The 25184-nt window shown below is 38.7% G+C and overlaps 1 protein-coding gene across 3 annotated transcripts; it reads left to right on the forward strand.

The window, feature by feature from the left end:
* The first annotated feature begins 477 nt into the window (after nt 1-477).
* Nucleotides 478-21185, forward strand: LOC101863392 (solute carrier family 28 member 3). 3 transcript variants are annotated; one of them, XM_013091270.2, is made up of 13 exons: nt 478-626; nt 7153-7336; nt 8050-8150; nt 9002-9240; nt 10111-10252; nt 11412-11600; nt 12159-12320; nt 13276-13401; nt 14638-14768; nt 16503-16671; nt 17086-17265; nt 19851-20031; nt 20856-21012. In XM_013091270.2, exons 2-13 carry the CDS (start codon nt 7162-7164, stop codon nt 20984-20986), a joined length of 1926 nt encoding a protein of 641 aa, XP_012946724.1. In that variant the 5' UTR covers nt 478-626; nt 7153-7161; the 3' UTR covers nt 20987-21012. The 3 variants fall into 3 exon arrangements, with proteins under 3 accessions (XP_012946724.1, XP_005089087.1, XP_035829715.1); XM_005089030.3 differs by lacking the exon at nt 478-626 and adding an exon at nt 4003-4198 and having other exon boundaries at nt 20856-21185; XM_035973822.1 differs by lacking the exon at nt 478-626 and adding an exon at nt 4228-4625.
* Nucleotides 21186-25184: the final 3999 nt, after the last annotated feature.

Genomic DNA, 25184 nt, shown 5'->3' on the forward strand with positions numbered 1-25184 from the left:
AAGAAGAAGAAGAAGAAGAAGAAGAAGAAGAAGAAGAAGAAGAAGAAGAAGAAAAAAAATTCTTAACACCCTGGGCTGTGCGGGTTTCCATAACTAAAAGGAAATAGTCAGAGCAATAAAAGCTTATCTGAAAATATTCCGCGAAAGTCTCGTTTGCTGAGGTTCTACGAGTCTACGAGAAATGCAACTTAGCCAAGGCCTGGGCTAGCCTGGCCTAATAAATTAATATTCTTCTTTAAAATACTTTCATGAAATAAAAATTTATTAATTTTCAGATTTATCACTTTCCCAAGTTTAGAGAGTTGATCAAAGTAAAGACGCAATACTTGAATCTTGTGTTTATTTTTATACATTAGGTATGATGACAAAACATGAAACATCCTGCTGTATCGATCGAAGCGTTGAGGGACCCACATAATACCCTTTTGCGCTAGACTAGAACGAAAACGCGGCAAATTCAACGCGCCTAAATTATAGATCCAGGCCAGAAGTCCAGAAGACGCGCGGTCTTGCCTCGAACGAACAAGCGAAAACAGCAGAAGGCAAAATTCGAGATCGCTTTACTTATTATTGAGCCACCGAATTGTTGAGTGTTGACGTTGTAGACGGAATCTTGGCAGTTACACGTGAGTAGTCTTTTGAATATCAGTAGTTAATTAACATAGAAATCTAGAATCTAGATTATTCTAGATCTACATGTATTATGAAGCCGATTCGGTACATGTGTCATGAGAGCGCATTCTCATTCGGCTCGGCACAGTAGTAGCCTACTCACGACTTAATTACACTTAAATCATAGATATAGATATAGATATAGATATAGATCTAGCCTTGATCACCTAGATCTAGATCTAGATATCTACAGCCAAGTCCATGATTCACCAAGAACGAAATGATTTTTGTGATCTGATAACCAGTCATGTTATGATATTAAAGCCATAATCTAGATTAGAATCTAGATTTTCTAGATCTATATATCTAGATTCTAGATCTAGATCTAGATCTGGAATCTAGATATAGAAATCTAGATTCTAGATTAGAGAGATTAATAATAACTTGCGATGGAGAAATTCTAGAATCTAGATCTAAATCTAGATGTCTAGAATCTAGATTTCCAGATAGATCACTATACAAAGTCAGGGAAGATTGAAGAATACCGGACCACTCGTATACATATTGCGCGAGAATGTGGGGGGGTCTCCCCCCTGACAAAATTTTAATGAATAGATCTAGATCTACCGGTCCTAGATTCTCCTTTGAGAGATATTAAAAATAAAAACTGGGGAAAATCGTGAATTCCTAAGGTTGAGACCCGCGTTTTCGTTCTAGATCTAGTATTCTTCAATCTTACCCTGATCAATAAAAGATTCTAGATCTCGATATCTAGATTAGATCTAGATATAGATCTAGATCTAGATATCATGCGATACGGTCGTCCCATAGTTGTATTCTCAGACCAAGAGAGAATAAAATGGAAATAATTCTCACCCAGGGTAGACATATCTAGTTCTAGATCTAGAATCTAGAGCTAGATAGATCTAGAGTCTGGATCTAATCTAAATCTAGATCTAGTAGAATAATGACTTTGGGTAAGACCAATGATATGTACTATCATTGGTAAGACGTCCCATAGCTCAAAACCTAAACGAAATAAAAAGGGCGGAAACAAAAAAAAAAAAAAAAAAACAACTTGTGAGAATGATTTGACGAGTATTCTCACACCGAGTGAGAATACTCCCACCGTCATGTTAAACATCTAGAATCTAGATCTAGATCTAAATCAAAACCATAGATGCACACTATAAGGGGTGATTCTATGATCAAAACTGAAACTAACAAGTTTAGCTGAACATGAGTCGTGTGTGAAAGTATATATCTAAAATATAGTAGAGTCTTCTCATTACTTTTACTGTCTCGTTTTTGCGTAATTCTAACATTTCTATTCAGTATAGGCCAGCAACTAAAAAACCCCAAACCCCTTAGCCTTAGACTTAGATCTAAGATCTAGATTCTAGACAAGAATCTAGATAATAAAATACGAGGCCTGACTTCGTTTGCACGCAAATGTCTACCCTCCCCCACCTTTTAATAATATAGGCATTATAACGTCTCTTTTATTCACTGCCTATTTCGCCATTGCAGACTAGGTAGACTTGTTACGAATTACATAATGGCATTACTTTTTGCTATTAATCCGATAGCTGGGGTCTGAAAAGAAAGCTAGATTCTAGATCTTGTTCAAGAGTGAGCGTGGACTAGACTCTAGTAGAGCTTTTTTCAGGTGTCTTTATCGATTGTGTATACGACTAGACTCTGGTACGTGTATAGGGCCTAGCCTACATAGACCAGGATAATAAGCTTATTTCATGTCCTTTTTTGGACCGTTTTCGGCAAGCAACATGGGGCAAGGCTTTTTAGTTTTAGCCTTTTCAAGCTCAAGCCGCTTCCTTCCAACACAACCAGCAATGCCTGGCCAGCTGGTCCTTTGTCCCGACTCCCGACAGCGCTGCGTGGGCAGGGTCTTTACTATAGCACAACAAAGAATTAATCCCAGACCGCGCTCTTTTTTTTGTGGCATTGGTAGATCGACTGAACAGCCAACGTTTGGTGTAGGTAGAAATGGATAGACCTAGATATAATATTTAGAGGTGTCTGTCTGTGTCTTTCTGTCATGGAGTCTTTAGGTCTTTTACTTTGAGGGATCAGATTTCGAACTCTTGGAGTTCATACAGAAAATAAATGTTCATTTTAGTTTATACACGGGTGAAGCATTTAGTCGGCTCTCTGAATAAGAATTAGTCATTTTGATTAGGGCCTATAATCAATATTATGGCCGGTGGTTCAGAGAAAAGACCCGTCCGTGGTTCCCGCCTGTCTTGTAAAACGTAAACCCGGTTCTTTTACAGCATGCAAAAAAGTCTGCTCTTGGCTATATTTAGCAAATCGTTATGCTTGAATACACCTGACAAGTGCAGGGGGACTACTTGGCTACGTGACGCAATTCTGAACCAAGCACACCGATAGATTCTTTAATGAAAGACGGGAAGTACGTAGGCTAACCTACTAATAGTCTACCCCTCGATGACTGAGATAGGCCTATTATTGATTAGCCTATGACCAGTAAAGCCTCTGATCGGCTAGACTGTTTTATAGAACGTATAGCATAGGTAGGCCTAGGCCAGAATAAATTAATATTGGTAGACATATGGCGCGAAATGAGAAAGGTTTGCATATCATTGCCTTGCTTGGCCTATTCTAAATTTAGCGTCATGCGTGGGAGGGAAATCCCACGCGCGCAAACTGGCCGCGCGCGCGCCGAATAGGCCAGAGCTCGCCCAGTCTTGATGGGATTGCTGTGCGTCGGTGAAATTAGACCGGCACATGGTTTCGAGTACCACCAGTGTAACGGTACCGGTACCGGTACTGGGATAAGATGGTATCAGAGGCTCTTGAAGTCTTCGCATCTCGAGTTTTCCTAGCTGCTCCCCCCCCCCTTCAGCCCCCGCTCCCACCCCACCCCAAATAATGAAGACATCTAAATAAATGAATAAATTAAAAACAACAACACAACAACAAACAAACAAACAAAAAACACATTCGCTGCGCTCCGAGACTCGTGTCCTTGCATGAGCTTTTCATGGCATGACGAGTGAATATTAGGCAAGGCGGGCACAGGGCAATTTTAGTTGCTTAACAGTTGCTGTCTCCGGGCAACTTATTTTATACACCGCACGCTCATAGGTAAGCAACAGCCAGGCAGCCGTAGGTTATCATCAATTCTGACTTCCTCATTTGACGTGGTAGGCGCTAGGCCTAGATACTTCCCAGTACCGTCAATTATAATGGAGGCCTGGTGCCGGTACTGAAACCGCTTACGGTAGCCAAGGCTAATACCGTGAGTTTCGGTACTGGGAACCGGTTCCTGTCCAGCACTGGGCCAGTGGTGGGAGTGTCGTTGGCTAAGCCCCGTTCTCTGATTGGTCGGGGCGTTTTCTATTCGCTCAACTTGGCCTCGACTCGACTTGCTGCGCTCGGCGCTCGATAGGCCCTAGAGAGGCCTAGTTTGCACGTGGTGGCAGAAATTGAGACGCGCATAGAGACGCATTGTTCACAAAAAGCGGTCCTGGAAACGAGCATGTCAGAGTGGTAGTGCCTTTATTTAATAACTTATTTCTCCCGTATTTTCACATTCCTACAGGTGAGATGTTCTACTTTCAATTTCATATTTTGTCTTTTTCTTATTATGATTATCAGTTTGAGCCAGTCACTTTCACATTGAGAATGTGAGTACCGGCAATACGAAATCTGAGTAGGACAAGGTCATTGATGTTTACGCGCACGTGCATAGATCTACTTGTGTGTAGATACTACAGCAGTTGTTTTCGATTTTGGCTGTGGAAACGAAAAAGTTGTTAAAACACACAAACGGAATCGGATCCCACCTTTAATTTTATTTGAATCTTGAAATTGAAAGAGAAACGGTTATGGCATGGGCCTACTACTGCTAGATTCCATTACAACCATGTCTCACAGCGCCTCGTCACTCATGGCGATGATGCAACTGCCATGTGAAGGAAGCCAGTCATAGCCACCCTAATAGTAGGCTAGTAGTGGAGAAATACTCTGTACGTGGTTTTTGTTGCTCTCGCCTGTAAATGATGTAGGGAATAGATCTAGATATATAACTGATCTTTGATTCCCCTAGGAACATGGTTCGGTCCCGACATAGACAAGTTGGCTGTTGTATCGGTGTATTTAGTATAGCCTATTCAGTTTGTGCGGTTGCCGAGGCGATAATTGTTTAGGAAGGACTTCCTTTCCGGCCGTTTTATTTCTTTATTTTATTAGAAGATAAATGAAGTGTGGGCCTTAAGTTATTTTTACCTTAAACTTCTGCCTTTATTTGCTTAACAAGTTGAATGATGGATGGAATATTATATATTGTCTTCAATATTGAACTTAACAGCACACCCTTGGCATTCTGCCTAACATTTTTTTTTCTTCTGAAGAGACGTCTGCAGGACTTAAAGCAGTGGCCAGTTGTTGTGAGGAAACCTTATTGGAAATTTTGCTTCTAATAGTAAATTAGAAGCCTTCTCAGCTAATGATTTATTGTCCGAAAGTGGCTATTCTCACCCGCCCGGAAGTTCACGCAAGATCAACTCCTCCCCTCTTCTCTCTCTCTCTGTCTCTTTCTGAATACTGTCTATCGGTGTGGACGATCAAATTGACCAAAACAAAGTAAAAAAATGATGTTAAAACACAAAAGTAAATTAATTTGGTTGTCTACAAAGATGCTACGGCTATTTAACTTTTCGAATCGAGCCGAACTACGCGGGTCGCCATTTTGTTTTGCCCGGAAATTCTCGCTCTACTCCTCTCTCTCTTTCTCTCTCTCTCTCCACTGCCCACAGACAAAATTGTACGCTTTTAGTAGGCTACAGTTGTAATGGAACGTTTGTTCACGGCACAGAATTCTACAATTTTTCTGTTATCACAGTGTAGAATTCTGTGGTTTAGGGTGAACGCGCACCGGGTGAGAATAGCCACAAGACTCGCCTGCACTATTCTCACTCCGGGTGAGAATAGAGGTGGCCTTATTGTCCAAGATGGGACTTTCCTGGTCTCAGACTGCTCGACAGAGACAATCCACCATCACCTGAAAACACATCGAATTCACACACAGAAATACCATGTCTGCCCCCGGAATGGAAAAAATTGAAAGAATATACTATAGGCTCGGCCAATAATATGTGGGTGTGGGTTAAGCTACTACAATGTCCCTTTGGACCTAACGATAGACCCACTGCACCAACCACGATCTTTGGACTTTGGTGGATAACACCTCAATCAGCAATGGCATTGATTTCGACATGTTAGGGGCTTTGTGATTCACTTGAACTGTTTACAGGATGGACAACTTGACATAATACAGTTAAACCTGCTCTGACGGCCACCTGTATAAAGACAGTCCCCTGTACCAATGGTCACTTCCTATTTCCTCCCAGACGTAGTTTTTAAAAATTAATATTGTAAGACAGCCCCTTTTCTCCGGGACCACGGGTGGCTGTCTTAGACAAGTTTAACTCTTCAATTTGCTAGCATCTGCGTTTGTTGCCATTTTTAAATTCAAAAGTTGCCCCAAAAAGTGGCAAAAGTTGCCCAAAAAGTTGCCATTAATTTTCAAGCTTTCAACTCTGTGACGACGTAATATACCAATATGTTGATAGAGGTAACAATCTAAAGCGCCAGAATTTCTTGTGCTCTGTTTTAAGCATTCAGAATATCATTTGTAGTCACCCGGAGGTTAAAAACGTGAAAAATAAAGGTTTCACAATAGAATGAAATCAAAATTAGAAAAGCACAATGAATAACCACAAAAATTAACTAATTAGGGCGCGTGCCACCTATTGGAAGATTGGCTGTTTTAACCCTAAACGTGTGTAATTAAAAAAAAGTAGGCTTGCAGGATACCACATGTAAATTGTATTATGGAATCACACACAATTGGGGCGTGCCAGTGTCAGTATTTTCAGTTTTGATGGAGACACGCTCTAACATAACTCATTTCTATTAAATTGAATGACATTGCGCTGTATAAACGGAAAAAAAAAAGAAAAACAAATCATCAGAACAATTTTTACCAAAATTAACACCAACAAATTAAAACTCAAGAAAGAGGGAAAAATAAAAGACAGTCAGCAATATAAACAGTATGTAATGTAATGTACTTATATTCTCCGCATGAAAATAGATACACATGGACATCTTAAAACTTATCAAAATACATGTCTAGTATGTTATGAAGTAGCTTTGTTGTTTTGTCTTTTTTGAAAAATTATACAAAAATCACGGCCGCGATTTGCGGACCAAAAAATGCCCAAAATCGCTGGCAGTTTGAGCCAACCATTGTATCAGGAACCATCACTTGCCATCGCCATATTAATAAGTATGATCCTTTCAAGTTGTACACTATAAATATATATATATATTTTTTAAAAATAAGAAAACATATTGTCACCTTGGTATTTTCTACAATGAAACAATAACGTATTACTTATAAATGGAACTTTGTTTTCATTTCTTTTGCCTTCAACTGCTTCTTGTTCTTTCTCTCTGTATATATACCCATATTGTTTGCTTTGGATTTAGAACACAAAGATGCCTTTTACAACGAGCTCCCCAAAGAAGGCTCCCATCCCAGGACCAAATGATTCTGGAGTTAGCATACGGCTTGGTGATGTTTCCACACCCAACAGCAGTGAATCAGATGAACTGGAGAAGCTGAGCCCAGGGGACTATGAGAAGTCAGACCTGACGATTGACATTGAAGATGGTGAGCTGTACTTTTATTGTATAGCATGCACTGGAATGTAGTGCCAATAGATAATTTGTGTTGTGTATCAATTTTGTGAACTAAATGTCTTACTTTTGGTGCCATGCTTCTGACTTTTATACTTTTGGTACGTGTCGACACTTAGAATGAAGGTTCATGATGCATTTGCATATTTAAAAAAAAAATTCATACTTCACGCTTAGGTAAATCTTTTACAATTTATAATAGTATGAAATAATAAAATAAGCCTATTAAAATTAAAAGATGGCGTCAGTTGAAAATCTATGAACGTGAACACTTGTGAATTTCGAGAACTAACTCATTTTATCAGCACACCTCCTAATTAGGGTATTTAAGAGGCGGGATATCTGAATTTAACTTCCGTCTCTGACAGAACTAAGCCAAATGGATTGAGTCTTGAAAACCTCACAAAACAACCCAAGTTCCAGAATGCCCTGTCAGGGATTTGAACTAAGGCCTTCTGCTCCGTATTCCAGCATGATATCAACTGAGTTAACAGAGCACCCACGCTAACATTTGGTCTGCTGCCGTGTTATGTCCTTGCTGCTGTGTGGTGAGGTGTCAGCAAACTAGCAGACAGCTGCACAGGTCAATTAGCAGTTTGTCCCATCAGTATGTCATCCACATGTCTCTTGCCTCATCATTAGCACCTCATTCTGCATGGCTCTTTGTTTTTTTGTTTCTTTTTTTAGACAAGCTGGATGCCGTTGATGATGATGAGGATGGAGATTCAAGTCAGTCATCATCAGTCATTAGTATTGTGAGCGATTACTGTGGATCCAAGTTGAAATGGGTATGTGTGCATTTCACCTTCCTTCTCTGTCACCTTCCTTTGTAACATTTCACACTTAAAGTCATGTCTTCAGTATATTCTTTTCTTCCCTTCTTTCTCTCTTTTTTTCTTTAACACTTTGCCCCCACAGGACGCCATTCGGCGACGGTAAGAAGCTGTCCATTTTCCCCTCCGATTGGCGCCGGTGTGATATAGCGTGTACCGCACCTGTATCCTGGTCCGTGAGGATAATGTTGCACGCTGTGTGGGTGGAAAGTGTTTAACAAGCACTTCATGCTTCTACTAGCCAAAAATTTTCTGCCGTTTTTGAAAACTTGTTACTTATTCATTTTGTGGACTAATTCAATGTAGGTAGTTTTAATGGCGTGTGTATTTTGGGGTAGTGGTGGGTGCAGTTTAAAGGACCAGAGTTGTTTAAATCTTTTGTACAGTTATTTTGAAATTTCAACACATGAGGATGTTTCCTCTGATAAATTGTTCTAAATTTAAGTTTATTTTAAATAGTTCATTCTGTATGGATTGCCAATGGTTGTTCTTTTAGTTTGTTATGCTGCTTATTTATGTACTGCAGTTATATATATATATACATATGCTGTGAAAGTTTTAATTGATAATGGAGGTTGGTTCGTGAGTACTCTTGTGTGGTTTGCTCCTTATTTCCTGTCAAAAACATCTTATCATCCTTATCTCTCCTCCTTTTGTGTTTGTTACTTTGTTGTAACACGTGCTATCTTTGATACTTATATGACCTAATTGTGTTATAGGATCTAATTGTGTTGCAAAAGTGCGTAAAACTATTCTTAAAAAACAAAAGCAAGATTGAAAATGTTGTCTTTTTTGTTGTTCTACAGATAGTGCTTGCAATCCTGTGCATGGCATATGCAGGTTACTTTATCTGGGCGTTGGTTGTTGCTGCCATCCACAAATGCGATGAGGACCATGATGTTGTGCCGCTCATCTGTCTCACAGTTGCTGCTCTGCTCATTGTCATCATAACATTTGTGAAGGAAAAATTTTCCGATGACATCAACCAGTCAGTTCTTGTACCTCTGAACAAAAGTATCAGTAACCACTGGCACATTCTGAAATGGTTAGTTTTTTCAAGTTAGCTTCTTTCAAGTAGTGTATACTTTTGATAATCTGTAAGTCATGTTCTTGAAACCTTGAGGCTTTTTCTTTCTTCCTTCCTTTCTTTCTTTCTCTCTCTTTCTTTCTTTCTTTTTTTCTTTCTTTCTTTTTTTAAAAAGATGCTGGGTCTTTGAATACCTTTTTTTGTGGTGACAATTAATTCTGGCTTTGGATTTTTATTTGATTGCTGAAATGTTGGGTTTTGGAGCATGAGAGGGAGCAGGTGTAGCCTTCTTTGAACATCTATCATCTAAGGTTTTGTGTGTCGGAGAACAGAGGCGTTCAATAGCAGATGTCTGTTATTCTGCATAATTGGTTTGCTAACCGCCTTATATGGGCAGAAAGGAAATGTATCCATGTCTGTTCTTAGTCACCAGCCCAACATATTCGTAGGTAATGTTGCTACAACGCTTGAATCATAACAAGAATAGAAAGATGACATCTTTTACTTGTATTATTATTTTTTTAAAAATATTTTGAATTGTTGAATTCATTGGTGTGGGTTAGAAAAATATACATATGGTATGTTATTTCAGCACCTTTTACTCATTATAATGCAGTAAACTCAGCCAAAAAGATTTAACCCCTTCTGAGCCATTGTTGACTGTTTTTGTCTTTGAAACATTTGATAGTTAAGTCAGAGAGAGAAAGGAAAAAGTAGCATCATCACCAGTTTGCTTTATCTGAGCTATTTTAATCTTTTTGCAACGGGTAATATATTACAACTATTTGTCAGTAACCTAGAGAAGAGTGATATTTTAATTATTCCTTTCAGTGCTTGCATTGTGACTGGCCTGAATGTATACCTGATACGATACAAATGTTCTTTCAGGATCCTGGCAGTTGCACCTATTTTGGGCATTCTTGCAATCATCATCGTGTCTGCAGTTCAAAGACCATCAAATCTCATTTCCCTCATGGGCTGGATGTTTTTAGTGTGCGTCCTGATCTTCTGCTCAAGAGCTCCAAGAAAAGTAAGTTTGCACTGGAGATTACCCGACTTTAATGACGTTGTGTTTCAAGTCTGGTGGAAATGAAAATATCAATGTGTCAGACAAAACCAATTAAATTTCTCTGAAATATTTAATCATCGAGATGTGTCCTTCCTCTGTAGCATGTCCATTTCCTGGTTGCTTTCTGTAACGTGTCCTGCTCCTACTTTGCGCAACCTTCTGTGCGTGTTCACTTGGGGTTCACTTTTATTGGTTCAACATTAATAATGGTAATGGTAATCGCTTTCCCCCCATTTTCTCTAGTTGGCTCACGCAATGGCAATGGAGAAACTTTTAACATAATTCAAAACACTCGGGGGGGGGGGTTAGAACCGAAGTAGAAGAATGACATTATAACAACAAATGATTATAGCAATAACATTTTGAACCATTCCGCGGCGTGCAACAATGCTGGGGCAAAAGTGTGTGCACAGCACATGAAAAAAATTGTTTGCGAAATAGGAAAAAGGACGCGCCATGGAGAACAGCTCGGAAATGGACACACTATGGAGAACGGACATGCCACTGAGTCCTACACATAAATATAATGTGAACAGAAAAGTCATAGGCAATGATTGAAATCTTTGCAAGCTTTATAGTTCTTTCCACAATTCTATCAAATACTTCTCTGATTTTTGCTCACAATTTCATATTCAAACTAACTCTTGACAGTTCTTGGGTTTTTGACCAATTTGTCAAGACAAAGGTGGTTGTCAAAAAAAATTCATACAAATTTCAATTAGATTCTATTCGATGGATATTCCATTGGTAACTTTTAGGTGAATTCTTAGTTTAATGATCAGTCTTAAAAAGGAATTCAAGAAGGCAGATGGATTGGGTAATTTAGGAAAATACACTACTCATTTTTTATTTTAGTGTGAAAAAAACGTCTGTTTTTCTCCTTGTCAACAGAATCAAGTCTGACATTTATGTACAAGAATCAAACTGGATATATTTGATTTAAAAAAACAAAACAATTTTAGCCTCCTAAAGCCTTGGAACATTTTGACGAATGAACTGTTAGTCTTTGAAAGTGTTTCACATTGGTAAAACTTAATGTAACCACTAGAGACTGATTAAGGATTAGATTGTAGTAATACATTAGTCATTAGTTTTTTGATGGAACATTTTCTGTCTTCAGGTGAAATGGAGGCCCGTTGTCGGTGGCTTTGCACTGCAGTTTTACTTTGCCACTCTGATTTTGAAATGGGACAAAGGATACGACATGTTTAATGCTGTTGGAAAGGGATTCACAACGTTTCTCAGATACAGCGAATATGGGGCAGCTTTTGTGTTTGGCAATCTGGATGATCACTTCTTTGCCTTTAAGGTGACTATGTTTGATTGATCAGTTAGAGCGTATCCTGTTGGGTGTATATTTTATTAACATCTGAAATAGCTGGTACTGTTTTTTTTTTTTTCTTTTTCTCTTATTTGCTCTCCGAATGGCTTTCCATATTATGTCGTATATGAAAGGTAAAGATTAAATTTTGACAAATAGAAATGAAAATTTAATTGGTTTGCATATATATCTACTTCTGTGGCTGATTATTTATGACATTTGCTTTCGCTTGCTCTGGAAAATAATTTTAATAAGGATACTCATGGTGTCGTCTTATTTCTGTAAAGGTAAATAAGGGATTTGAAGAGAGGAAAGTTTTGGCATGGTATTCTCTTCCGTTGAATATTTGCGCTATTGTGATGCTTATGACTTTTTGCGAACATTCTTCGAAGGTCAGACGGTCATCGGAGTATTTTATAGTCATCAACCAATTTTTATTACATTGGTAATAATGCTGCATATTGACTCTGCTGTTGTAAAAATACATACACATATTAGTATTAGACTCAGAATAAAATTTAATATATCTCTGTTTCTCTTCTCCAGGTTCTTCCAGTAATAATTTTCTTCAGCTGCGTAATTACAATGCTTTACCACCTCCGTGTTATGCAAGTCATCATCGGCAAAATTGCCTTTGTCATGAGAGTTACCTTAGGCACCACAGCCGCTGAGTCTTTGTGTGCTGCAGGGAACATCTTTGTAGGACAGGTGAGAAAGGATATATGGCTGTCTGCCTGTACTGACTTAGTCAGTTTAAATAATTTAGTATGCAGATGAATGTAAAGTGCAAGACTCGTCATTTGCTGATGTTGAATTTCCTGGCCTCTGCTTCGTCATATTTATGTACCATCAACTTACTTCCTTAATTTAAGACCTTTTCTCTTCATTTAGGTATTGCACGAGAATCTTTTAATCCGTGTCTTGTTTCTCATAGATCATATTTGTTCATGACGTGGTGGAATTAAGCGCTCATCAATTTTTGGGCATATAGAGAGTTATTTAATATCATTTTAAGGCTTGTTCGTCTTGCATTAGATGAAAAAACCCATCTCTCTCTTGAATAGATGTTGAAATATTTGCGATTGAAGGAGATGGGGATCACTTGGTATGAGAGGTAAAAATTAGTGAGAAAATAGTGATTTCTTTGATTCCATTGTTTTGACGAGCGCCTAATTTTTTTCCATGCTGCCTCACATATGTGTTCATAATTTTTTGTTGTTGGCTACTGAGATTTTGTATAGAATGGGTTACATTTGAAAAGTGTTACTGCTTTTTATATGCTGAACCCAATTCCTTGTAATCCACTTAAAATTTGTTTTCCTTGAAGTGAAATGAACCTTTCAGCTTGCGTAAACTTTCTACCTTTTTTGCCTGTGGTGTCCAAGGCCAACTGTATATGTAATTGATAAATCTATACCTATTCCCAAGGCCCTCAAGAAAAAAGTGTATAATTACTCCATGAATTTGTTGTTTCATTGTGGGAATTCCATGTCTGCAAGAATAAGCATTTGGTGAAAAGAGAGGAAACTACTTCTTTTGAATAATAGCGTTCTTTATTGTTTGAAGTTACCAAGCTGGTAAAAAAAGTGTTATTTTTTGTTTTTTTAACTTAATCAGTCTTTAAAGTTGTTCTTACAGGTTAGTTGCCTTTTTATCCCCACAGACTGAGGCACCAATAATGATCCGTCCATTTCTGGCTCTCATGACACGCTCTGAACTCCATGCTGTCATGGTTGGAGGGTTTGGCACCATAGCTGGTGCTGTATTGGCAGCATATATTATGAAAGGGGTAGGTGATGTAGTTTTATCATTTATGCCTTTCTCTGTCCAATTGCAAAATCAGCAGCTTAAACAGTCGAACCTGCCTTAACGGAATCTCCCTGCTCCCCCCTTGATATAATTCTCTTTAATTACCTGTGTAAACCAGAAACCTGTCCAATGTGGAAACGCAATGAAAAATCGGCTCCCTTTTGAGGGTTTCACCTTCTATCTAAAGCGGAAAATGCTTTGCCTGCTGAGCCCTGATTTGAAACAAAACTCGCAAGTTTGTTTCCGCCGGCTCTAAACTTAACGCCATGACCATTCCTCGGGTGAGGAAAGGGAGTAGGGGTGCAATTTGGGGGTAGATGTTACCCCATCGTGTGAACCTGAGCGACGCAGATGGTCAAGGTAGTGTGGATGTGAAATCTCATGACTGCCCGTGAGAGTAGTGAGCCACTACGGAAACTTTTCTGGGTGGCCAGAAACCAGAGATGTGAAATTAGATTGACCAATGCCTGCCGCCCTGGTCGTACGGTACGGCCAGCCGAGAAAAGAGTTCATCTAATTGTTGTTACATGATGGCAGTGAGGGGTGGCATTGGTTGACTGTGCTTGTTGCACCGATGGGTGGGACTAAGGGTGGAAGCAAAGGAGATGTTCTAACGTTTCTGTTTTTAATAGGCCAAACAGTGGTTCTATGAAAGGCAAGCACTGGTGTTAACTGGATAAGTAAACATGTCATTATCAGACAGGATAGCAGTTGAGAGGTGTGAGGTTTTGACCACTACTTGCCAATCGGACAAGCGATCCTTGATCCCACCGGCTGGGCCTTTGAAACCCCCCCCCCCCCCTTCCATCTCCCCCCATATTCCCGGAATTTTTTTCTGGCTGCCTTGTGATTCAGTCGTACACAGGTTCGACTGTATTATGAAAGGTTAGGTGATGTAGTTATGTCATTGTATGTCTTGCTCTTATCTAATTGCAAATTTAGCAGCGTATATTTTGATATCAGTTGTGTAGAAATTATTATGTCTACTGTTGCAATACTTGCTAATTAGAAATTACTCTGGAGTTTGTGCATTTGGGACTAATATTTGATGAAGAGCAAATTTCTTCACTAAAATGATGCTTTTAGTTAATCTTCTGTGTACTTTCCCCTTTTAAGCAACAGAATTGATTGTAACAAATTTTTGGTTTAAAAAAATTTATTCACCTCTTGTCGACTGTCATAGGTATGATGTTTCGAACTTTTTTTTTCTCTGCAGGTACCTGCAACTCATCTACTGACAGCTTGCGTCATGAATGCACCTACAGCCCTTGCCGTTTCAAAAATACTGTATCCTGAGTTAGGCCGGAGCAAAATTGCAAAAATGAGGGAGGCAATCGAGCAAAAGAAGTAGGTTTATCTTACAGCTGAAATGTGAGGCTTTGTGTGGAATTAGGCAATCATAAAACTAATGAAGTTAAGATATTGGCATTTTCCAGGCAGTTTGGCCATTTTTATGGAGGGGGGGGGGGGGGGGGGGGGTTTGGGCTCAACACATTTCTGTGTGGATTTTACTGAAAAAACATTGATCAAAGTTTCAAAACATGTAAATTTTCAGTATGGAATGACCAAACTTTGGCGGCCATTTTCTCATCAATTTTACCTCTAAAGCCGGGCGACCCGCACCTCCTTCAATCTCAAATATCTCGACTTCTTATCAAGAAAGACAGGTTTTTTTCAAAATTGAAAAATAGATAAAGGAACAAGCTTGTAGATGATACCAATAACGCTACATGGCCTGAAACTGACAAGTGCCTGATTCCACCGAGTTGTAACATTGTAACACAAATATAATGATTTTATGAATCTCAGAAACTGACCGGAAGTTATGTTAAAATTATACAGTGGAACTCGGATTCAACAAGGTTCCCGGGCCTGACCTAAAGTCTCGTTGAATCCGATTGTCCGTTATAGCAAACATGAGGTTTTGTGTAGATAATTACAGGCACTGAGCATGTAATGTGTAAAGAGAAGTCACAAGTAGTGCCTGAAAGGCCTGCATGTTATGAGCTGTTTATTTTTTTATTATTTTTTTTTTTTGGTTAGTGTTTTACGGGGCTCACAACTGCATAAGGTCATATGAGCACGCGGGACACACCTAATATTTTCAGTTGGTAGGAATTTTTGAATTTTGCCCGGGTGGCGGCCGAAGCCTACTTTTATCGATTTTAGACCACCAAGGGGTCTTTAACGTGCGCAACTTGCACAGGGGCCCTCCGAGATTTTTCGCCCTTGTCTGAAAAGGGTAGGTGTAGATCTTTCCTACCAGAAGATCAAGGGTGTGGCAGAAAGACAGCAGTAAGGAGGAGCCAAGGAGTAGCAGTAGAAAGGCTGCAGAAAGAGCCAGGAACCCAGAGGAGAGGGCAAAGGAGGTGAGGGCAGAAAGCAGATGACAGAGCATTGCTGGAGAGCAGGAAAGGAGGTGAAAGACAATTTTAGAGATGAAAATTTTTCGGTCGCTACCCGGATTTGAACCCGCGACCTTTGAATGAGAGGCCAACACCTTAACCTCTAGGCCACGAGAGCCGCCTTGTTATGAGCTGTGTAAAAAAAAGACCGATTCGTTCAAATGCACACGCCTGAGTCATCTCAATTGTTTTACCAAAATGTTGTGTTGCTGTGCAGAGCCTAGCATACGGCAACTTTTGATTCCATAGACCAGCGCACAATTCATTATGTAGATCTACGTTAAGACTAGCTTATCATTGTAATAGTGATCAGTTGCTGAGGGGAAAAAGAGACTGACGCGTTTGTATCTGCGACGTTCAACGCCCGGACCGCTAGTGCCTGACCCCAAAGTTTTGTTGTGATATTTCATCTGTAACCAACTGCAAAGTAAGAATTTCAAGAATATCTTTTGTGGAATCAATTTCCTCATTCCCTAGACAAATTGGGTTGGTTCTCCACAGGCATGCCATTTGTTCTGTTGGTGTCATGCTGGGATATGATGCAGAGGGCAGTGGCTTGAATTACCGAACGGTGGTCTTGAACTGATTTTAATTTGTTTGACGAATGATTTTTCCGGTCAAGTTCTTCCTCTGAAAGGTCAGTTTTTAAATGTGGCTGCTCGGTTTCATTTTTCAGTGTCTACAACAATGTGATTGAAGCGGCTGCTGCAGGCGCATCTGCTGCCATTTCTCTGGTAGCCAACGTCGCGGCTAACCTCATAGCCTTTGTGGCCCTCCTGTACTTCGTCAACAGTACTATCTCATGGCTCGGAAGCTTTGTTTGCCACGCTGAACTTAGCTTTGAGGTAAAACAAAAAGTATTTTTGCTTTGTTGAATTTAAATTAACGGATTAATTAAATGCAATTATATTGTAATAATAATTATAAACAGAGGCAGTCTGTGGTAATGTCTACATCATTTCAATCAAGTTTGTTAAGTTAAGATAGTGAGTGATTTTCAAGTGCTCTGGTGTAGTTTGCCCCTTCTTTCCGATCAGACATCTGTCATCCTTATCGCCTCTCCTTTTTTGTGTTTGTTACTCTCTTGTAACACTTTTTCTCCTTTTCCAAGACAAGAAGCTAAGAAAGTTGGGGGTTTCAGATATGTTTCTGTTTTAAGGTTGCAGACAGGTTGGTGTATTTGATCATGAAATTGTGTGTGTAATCAGAAATTTCAGTCTCCTTACTTATTGTTAATGGAAACGTTTGATAATTCGCAGGTGATCTGTTCCTATGTGCTGATGCCCTTGGCTTACATCATGGGTGTGGAGTGGGAAGATGCTGGAACTGTTGCCGAGTTGCTTGGAATCAAGACTTTCCTCAATGAGTTTCTTGCATATGACAAACTGTCAAGTTTTATTGACAATCGGGTTTTATGTCGTGGCGGAACAGTAATTTCTGTAAGTGTAGTCAGAGTATGTTGTTATTACACTTGTCTCTTTTATGAAAATTCCGTGTGACATCTTGTGTTTTCCCTGTTACGTCTATACAGTGGGCACCACTATAGCAACTGGACATGCTTATTATGGGGACAGTTGGTCTTGGTAGTCCTGTTTATAGCCAGGGTGCCCAGCAAGGTCGTAAAGTCGTAAAAAAGTCGTAAATTCGACGCCCTGGTGTAAAGATTGTAAATGGTAGTAAATTTGCCCTGAAAGTAATAAACATTTTATAAACGGTCGTAAATTTGCCTGCCTACTGAGTGATGAAGCCAGCAAGACTTTTCAGTGAACCCTAGCTGTGGTACATGACTCAGTTTTTGCCGGTCGCGATTGTGATATAATATTCGTTCAGCTTTTCCCAGTCCAAGAGTACGTTTCATGCGAAAAGACGGTTATGGCGGCAGGCAGAAGTGTACGTGACACCTAGGCTTGATCGGGAAAATCAAGATCTACTTTCGCTTTCATTACCACCCAGAAATTTGACGCCGATAGGCTGATATCGCAAAATTTGTGACATTCAGGTTGTACAGTATAAACGTTGTGTCGCCGTGCAAATAAAATTTAATAATTACTCGGAAAGGTCACCATGCTGTCACGTGTGTGTGTGGCTGGAAAAAAACCCAAAACGAGCATCCGATTTTTAGATTGTCTGGCTCGCCATCATGACCGGTCAGTGAACCTTTGCGTGAGGCACCACGAGATATGGCATCGGTGAGCACCGGTGTTTGTTGGGGTCGCCAAAGTCATTAAAAAGTCTGAGCGTTGCGAAGTATAGGACTACGGAATGGGGCAGGGATTATTGATTTTTTAAAGAGGTACACTGGGGGGAGCGGGGAAGGGCTGAAAGCAACACTAGAGAACAAAAACTTGTAAGCAAATTTCAGAATTTTGATTAGATTTAGAGCCTTCTGCAAATCGTGCGTTGGTGCAGGCCTTGTGTGGAATCGGAATCCTTCATACCTTGTAAGCCGTGTCATTGAAGTAAAGTGTTTGCGTTTCATTGGTTGGGTGATGGTAAATTAGAACAATATTGTAGCTTTCTGTTCAAGACTGGCAGATTTTCAGTGTCACTGCCTCTTGCCCTCCCACAGTTCTTACACCTCTCGCACTGAATAGGTCTACTTGAGCCGTTCAAGTTATTGCTCTACTTTTAGTTTGAGCAATAATTTTTGTCTTTCACGTTGATAATATGAGTCATGACACCCAGACTGGTTCTTGACAGTAGAAATTCTTGTTCAAGGCCCCTCCGAACGCTCAAAGTAGGATTCATTTTTTAAATACATAATAATGAGAGGAAAATATTATAATAGACTGAAATACTTAAGGCAAACAAGACCCCAGTGCGACACCTGACATGTTGTTGACTGGATATATTTTACGTGTGTGTGTGTGTTATGTAACATGGCCCTGGAAAATGGATGACCCCCTGGAAAATTGAGAAGCCGGTTTGACAGTCACCCCTGTGTGTACACATTAGGTCTAAATCTATCCCCCTGTCACCACCACCAGGGCAGTGCTACTGAATGAGGCATCTTTAGGCCATTCCCAAAGGGAGGATATTAGCATGTTCTTATGCACAGTAGAATTGTAAATATAAGCTGATTTATATGTCATGCTCATACTGTGCTGGACCAACGTAGGGGGAACTGCTGCTTTTTCTGTCCTCTTCTTTACTATTGTCATTTTCCTCTACTTCTTTTGTATGTTTGTCACTCTTGTGAACTACTATTTCCTGGGTGCCTTGATAGTCGAAGCTTTATTCCCCGTTTGGACTTCCCTATTGCATCCACCCCTTGTCGCTCATATGACCTATGCAGTTGCGAGCGCCGTAAAAACCTTACTAAACCTACATCTAGCAGCGACCAAGCTTGCGATCGTCTGTCTATCCTCCATTTTGTCGACTGGACTTTGTTAGTTTGTTATTTTCGTTCCATATATTATGTAATAATAATATATGTTATTGTTGGCGCAAATGAACTCCCTTTTTCGAGATGGTGCGGGACTTGATTTGCTGGGTAGTAAATTCTTTTCTGGAAATATTGCTGGACTCCCTGTATAGCCAAAGCCTGCTGTATACAGAATTCACAAAAACTAAGTCAATACCACGATTTTTTAAGCCTTAGTTAAAAAGTGAAATACAATGTTGTGGAATACGGTATTGTAATTCCCTCTTCCAACTGCTCATATCAGTTTATGACTTCAAAATGGTTGAACTGGTTAAGGTTTTTGTTGTTGTAAAGTTCTGATTTTACAGTGTGCATGCAAGTTATTTAGACATACAATTTTTTGGCTCAGCACTCAGCATCAAATATTGTGTTTAATTTATACATATTTGCACTGGTGTTTTGGGTTGTTTAAATTCTGTAGTAGCAGGAGAAAGTCAGGTACTGGCAACAAATGTAACTAAACAGACAAAAGTGGACAAGAAAATGATTGAGGGGAAAATAAAAATGTAAGTGTATTGAGTAGGGTATGGATGCAAGAAGTCACTTTTTTTTTTTGGCTTTATTTATTAAACCCTGGTATATTTATTTATTTCACAACAGGTACGCTCAGAAATTATAGCCACCTATGCTCTGTGTGGGTTTGCTAATTTAAGCTCCATCGGTATCCAACTTGGAGGTCTGGGCCCTATGGCTCCTAATCGGCTGGGAGACCTAGCTCAGCTGGCAGTAACTGCTCTGCTTGGTGGCATTGTCACAAACCTCCTGACTGCATGTGTGGCTGGTGAGTGCACTAATAGAAATATGGGAGGTTCCTGATTTGACTTGGTTAGTTCTGATACATGGTTATGCTTATTAAATGTAATTTCAAATCATATTCTATGTCGAAAGGACTTGAACTTTGGATTAGCCCACATGAATCATCATAAATGTTTAACAACTGAGAAGAAACTCGACTTATAATACATTTTTATGCTGGATAAGAAAACACTAGAAACCTGCTGTTAACATTTTCTTTTGTTCAAGGAGTGCAGTATTTACTAATGTCGTTATTGATACTTTGGAAAGTGAGCAGCCTTTTAGAACAGAGAACTTATTATTTTAGCATTTATTATCCCCATATTGACAGTAAAAAGGTTTCTCTGAGCAGAGAACTTTTTATTTAAGTATTCATTATCCCCATATTAACCATGAAAAGGTTTCTCTGAATTGCTTTGTAACTTTTGAGGACAGTCATTTGAGGCTTGAGAAAATAAATTTTCCACAAATGCTTATTTGGTGGCATTCTTGAAGAACAAACAAGTTTTTTCAATGATTTATAGTTAAACATTTGATTCATATACCACTTTAGTGGCTAAAATAGGATTGATGGATTTGGCAGCAGTTTTGTTATTGTTTTTGTAAGAATATTGTAAGTGTAGGTATTTGATTTGTTGTAGGCCTACATTAACCAGTCTTCAGTGCCAGAAACTTGTTTTGTCACCACTGTAAAGTCCATCTGATGGTGGCTTGTCTGGAATTTTTGAAAAGCATGTATCTTTTGATATGAATATTGTATTTATGTAAGTGTGGGAATATTAACATATTATTTCTTTCTCACCACCCCAGGTCTGTTGGTCATTGAGACCCCCTTTGATATGGCAACCTGTCTGAATACTACTGTTGAAGCTGTGATGAATGGGACTGTCTCTGCAGTGGTCAATGGGACTGTTGCTGCAATGAATGGAACAGCCATCTAGGTCAGAGCAGTTCTGGAGATCCAAAACATAAAGAGAAGACTGCTGACTTGAGAAAGCCTTTGGTATAATACGAATGCCTAAGCTTGATATGAATACTGAGAGGTGCGAAGTAACTCAGGATGTTGGAATTCATGTGCTGGTAATATTGCAGAATCTCTAAAAACGTTTCAGTTTAAGACTGATTCTTTAAAATCATATTTAATATGCATGGAGTTGGTTAGCTTGTGAATGAAATGAACAGATTTTTTTTCATTGCAGCTATGTCATTCAGTTACCCTTGCACCTTGACATGAAGAATGTGCATTCATGGATTCATATGAACAACTCGGGAATCTTTTAGTCCCATCTTAAAATCTTCCTGCCTTGAGAAGGCCACAAAGTGGAGCCATCCTGACTGTTCTTGAGCATTGCTCTTTCCCCTTCACTTCACAATGTAGTCAGTTGTTTAGTTGCTGCAGGTGACAAATTCATTTCGCTGTGTGGGAGTTCAAGGTACAGTTCCAGGCCTGTCAACTGTCCTGGATTCAGCAATTGGGAAGTTGAGAGCCTTGTCATATATACACTGTGCTAAAAAACAGACCCTGATGATATTTTGTTGGTTTTACGTAATCGGGTGTTATAACATTGGGTGTCTCTGACTGGGTTTTGACATTGTTGGCATGCCTGTTGCTCTGAGTGGAGTCTTAATTTTGTTCTTGTCCTTCTTAAGATTTGGAATATTTCCCCAATGCCTTACAGTGCTCTGCATTCAAAATGACTACGATAGTTGTATCGTGTAAACTTACTTACGCTACCAACTCATTTCATTGCGGTGCAAAATTTCATAAGAAATATTATTTTTTCAACATATTTTCTAGCAAAATACAATACAACAGTAACTTTATTCTTCACTTTTCATATGTCATGTATAGAGTCTTGAGAAATGGAAACTCGTTTTGAGGAAGTGTGGAATAATCAATCAAATTTTCTTACCCGACGTTTTTATTTATTTTATGCTTGCCTTGTCTACATTTTTGTTGTTGTTGTTTTCTTTATGTACTGCCAACATGTCCTTAGGTGCTGTCAAGTAAGATCCAAATATTTTACAAAATTATGAATGTAAGAAATGTACTATACCTGTGAGTTTTAGGGACATTGTTGATCATAATAATATAAGGAAAGATGATCTTTTTTGGTTCCACTGTTTTCTGCTAGTCAGATTTTTAAGGCACCATTTTGTGTTCATTTTGCGTTCTGTATGTCAGATTACTGTTATTTTTATTTATTTTAAAAAATCTGTTATGACTTTCCTAAAATTAAAATATAAATGAAAGACTCAAAACTGCAGCTAACTTGCAGCATGGAGAAAAAATATTCCCTACAAATTGACACATTTTAATGAATCTTGTCTTCGTATTTTGCTTTCATGTTGCCTTTGCTCCAAATTTATGTTTTCTGTCCTATCATACATCTATTGTCTCTATCTCTCCTTTTATTTGTATTTTACTCTCTAGTAACACCTTTAATTTTTGGCACTTGTATAAACTAATCATGTTGCAAATGCTGTAAAACTGTTACATGTACTAAAATTTGAAAACATTTTTTGTTTTATAAGTTTTTAGGAATTACATGCATTGTGTTTTTTCGGTACCGTAACATGTTTCTATTTTGTGGGGTAGCTAAATTTATTGTGTTCATAAGAATTAGTAATATAAACCCTATTTCAGAGGCAAAGCTTTGCTTTAAGTTAGGTGACAATTTACACATATCACAAAATATCAGGCATTTTTTAATTACATTTGTCGAAGTGCAGATTTCCAGTTTTTTTTTCCCCTGGTGGTTCTGATATTTTCAATGCTAAAATGATGTTAAAGGTTCAAAGAGTTAGCGAAGGCTTTTGAACGTATGTTGGGTAGAGACCCATTATTTATTAAGAGAATTGTAAATAATAGACATGTTGCTATTTATTTGTCACTGTGGTGTTGAATGCTGTTATACTCTTGTTGAAATAATGTAGTTGCAGTGCTATTTGAAATATTTTACTTCATTTGCTTGATGTGCAGTACCAAAATGACAGTTTTGACATATCAAGTTCCATTTTTTATACTTTTGCTTTATTTATTAGATGACTTTCCATTTTCTGCTTTTTAAGTTAAAGGAGTTCAGAACTATACTCGTCAAACGTTATTTATTACAAATCATAATGATGGACAAATGGTCTCGTAGTACAGCCGGGCACGGATAACTTGGGACACGTCAGGGATTGACAATAAATGTGTTTTGACTCATCCATAATTCTACTTTACCGATAACGGAAAATTAAAGAGATTTTTATTTTTTTATCAGTCGATTAATGGCAAATTGTATGAGCTATCCATGATTTAGAGTTGTCAGTGTTCGTGCTATCTGTGCCCGACTGTATATAAAAGTGTTGTAGTCAGCATGCTAAACTATTAGCAAATACAGTTTACCGGTGTTCCAGACATAGATAAATATCAGAATATGAGACTTGGAATGATTAGGGTTTGTGTGATTGCAATGTGTTCATAGATTTGAGCTTATGTCCTCTCTTCCCCCCCCCCCGTTTTTGTTGGGTTTTTTTTTTTTTGCTTTGGTATTCAGCATTCAAATGGAATCTGGCTCTGCCTCATTGATAAAAGTTGTTTCATCTTTTCCAAGAAGCACTATTGTTGGTCTCGAAAAAATATGTTATTTTATCTGATGTGTGGGAGAGGGTTTTGGTTAAAAAAATGTTTTTTTAAAAATCAAAATGGATTAGCTTTTAAAAGTTTTGTGGTTCTCCATTTTTTTGTTTGCCACTGATAGAAGTTTTGATCCTGCAACATGTACTTGCAAAAGTCCCATTCCAACTCGTTTTTTCTGAGTTCAGTGTCAACAAATCTATTGAATTGCTCATATTCCTCATGGCTGCATCATTTTCAAGCTGCCGTCCCCGCAAAAATTTTTTTAATCCTATCCGTACTTCGCATTTTACTATCGTATCCATACGATGGGAGGAACTCTGTGCCGCCACTTTCCAAAGAGGAAATTTACTCGTTAATCCGATCCATGCGCTTTGCATAGCTCTCTGTCAAAATGATTTTCTGAGAAACACAAAGTTTCAAAGAGATCTTTGCCCTAGAAGTATTCCAAAATGTGAAGAATACAACCCTGGGGGTACAAAATGACCCCAGGGCGTACGGATAGGGAATGTGGAAAAGTCCAGACAGACTACATTTTTTCTGTAGTCGAATGTCTTTTCAGTAAACTGAAATTGAATTTGTAATACATGGTCTGTATTGAGAATCATCAGTATCCTGCCCAACTTTTACATATGTTCATCTGTCGTACATTTCAGTAAGTTTCCTCGCTAGTCATCACACTGAAACTTACTGGCTATTACAATTATTGCATCTCAAGTATTAAGTCAATGGTGGGTGTAAGAAACACCTGTATTTAAATAACAAAATTATGTATTAAGTCAGTGAGCGTCCCGCTGGTATTTTTAGTTATGATGAAACATGTAAGGTATTGCTTTGTGTTGGGATAAATGTTATATTAATTCTTGGGAGTACCGGTAATTTCAGTATTTCCATCTGATATTACTTTTCCCAGTGTGTAATTTTTTTGTATGAAAACTTCCACAAATACTTTTGTTTCAGTAACCTATACATCTGTGTAATCCATTCAGTGGTGGTATTTTTTTCATTGAAACTGAACCAGTATTTTTCTTTTCTGAAAAATGACTGCGGGTGCTCTGCTGTGGTTTGTTCCTTCTTTCCTTCAAAATATCTGTTGTCCATATTTCTCCTCCCTCTTTTTTTTTGTCACATCTATTCTTCAGAACTTGTATATATGTGACTTGATTGCATTGCAAGTGCTGTAAAACACCTACTAGAACTAAAAAAATGACCCAAGTCTGCTCTTTTCCTTTTTTTTCTTTCTTTTTTCGTGCAAAGCACAGTATTTTGGCCCCCTTTAACACATTTTCAGTTCCTGGAGACTGAACACAGCATCCCTCCTCACCCTGAAATTGTCTGTTCTATTTCTGTACATACTTGTTGCCGAAACTGACACTGAATCTCACAGGCATTTTTTTTACTGTACTCCGAAGTCCATATTTTGTCTCCACATTGTCAAGTTATTTTACTCAATTAGAATGTGCATTCATCATTTCTCACTTGTGTTTTGGTGCATTGTCAAGGGATATTTGCATGCA

This window comes from Aplysia californica, unplaced genomic scaffold (genome assembly GCF_000002075.1).
Source record: "Aplysia californica isolate F4 #8 unplaced genomic scaffold, AplCal3.0 scaffold00002, whole genome shotgun sequence".
In the NCBI taxonomy this organism is placed as follows: Eukaryota; Metazoa; Mollusca; class Gastropoda; order Aplysiida; family Aplysiidae; genus Aplysia; species Aplysia californica.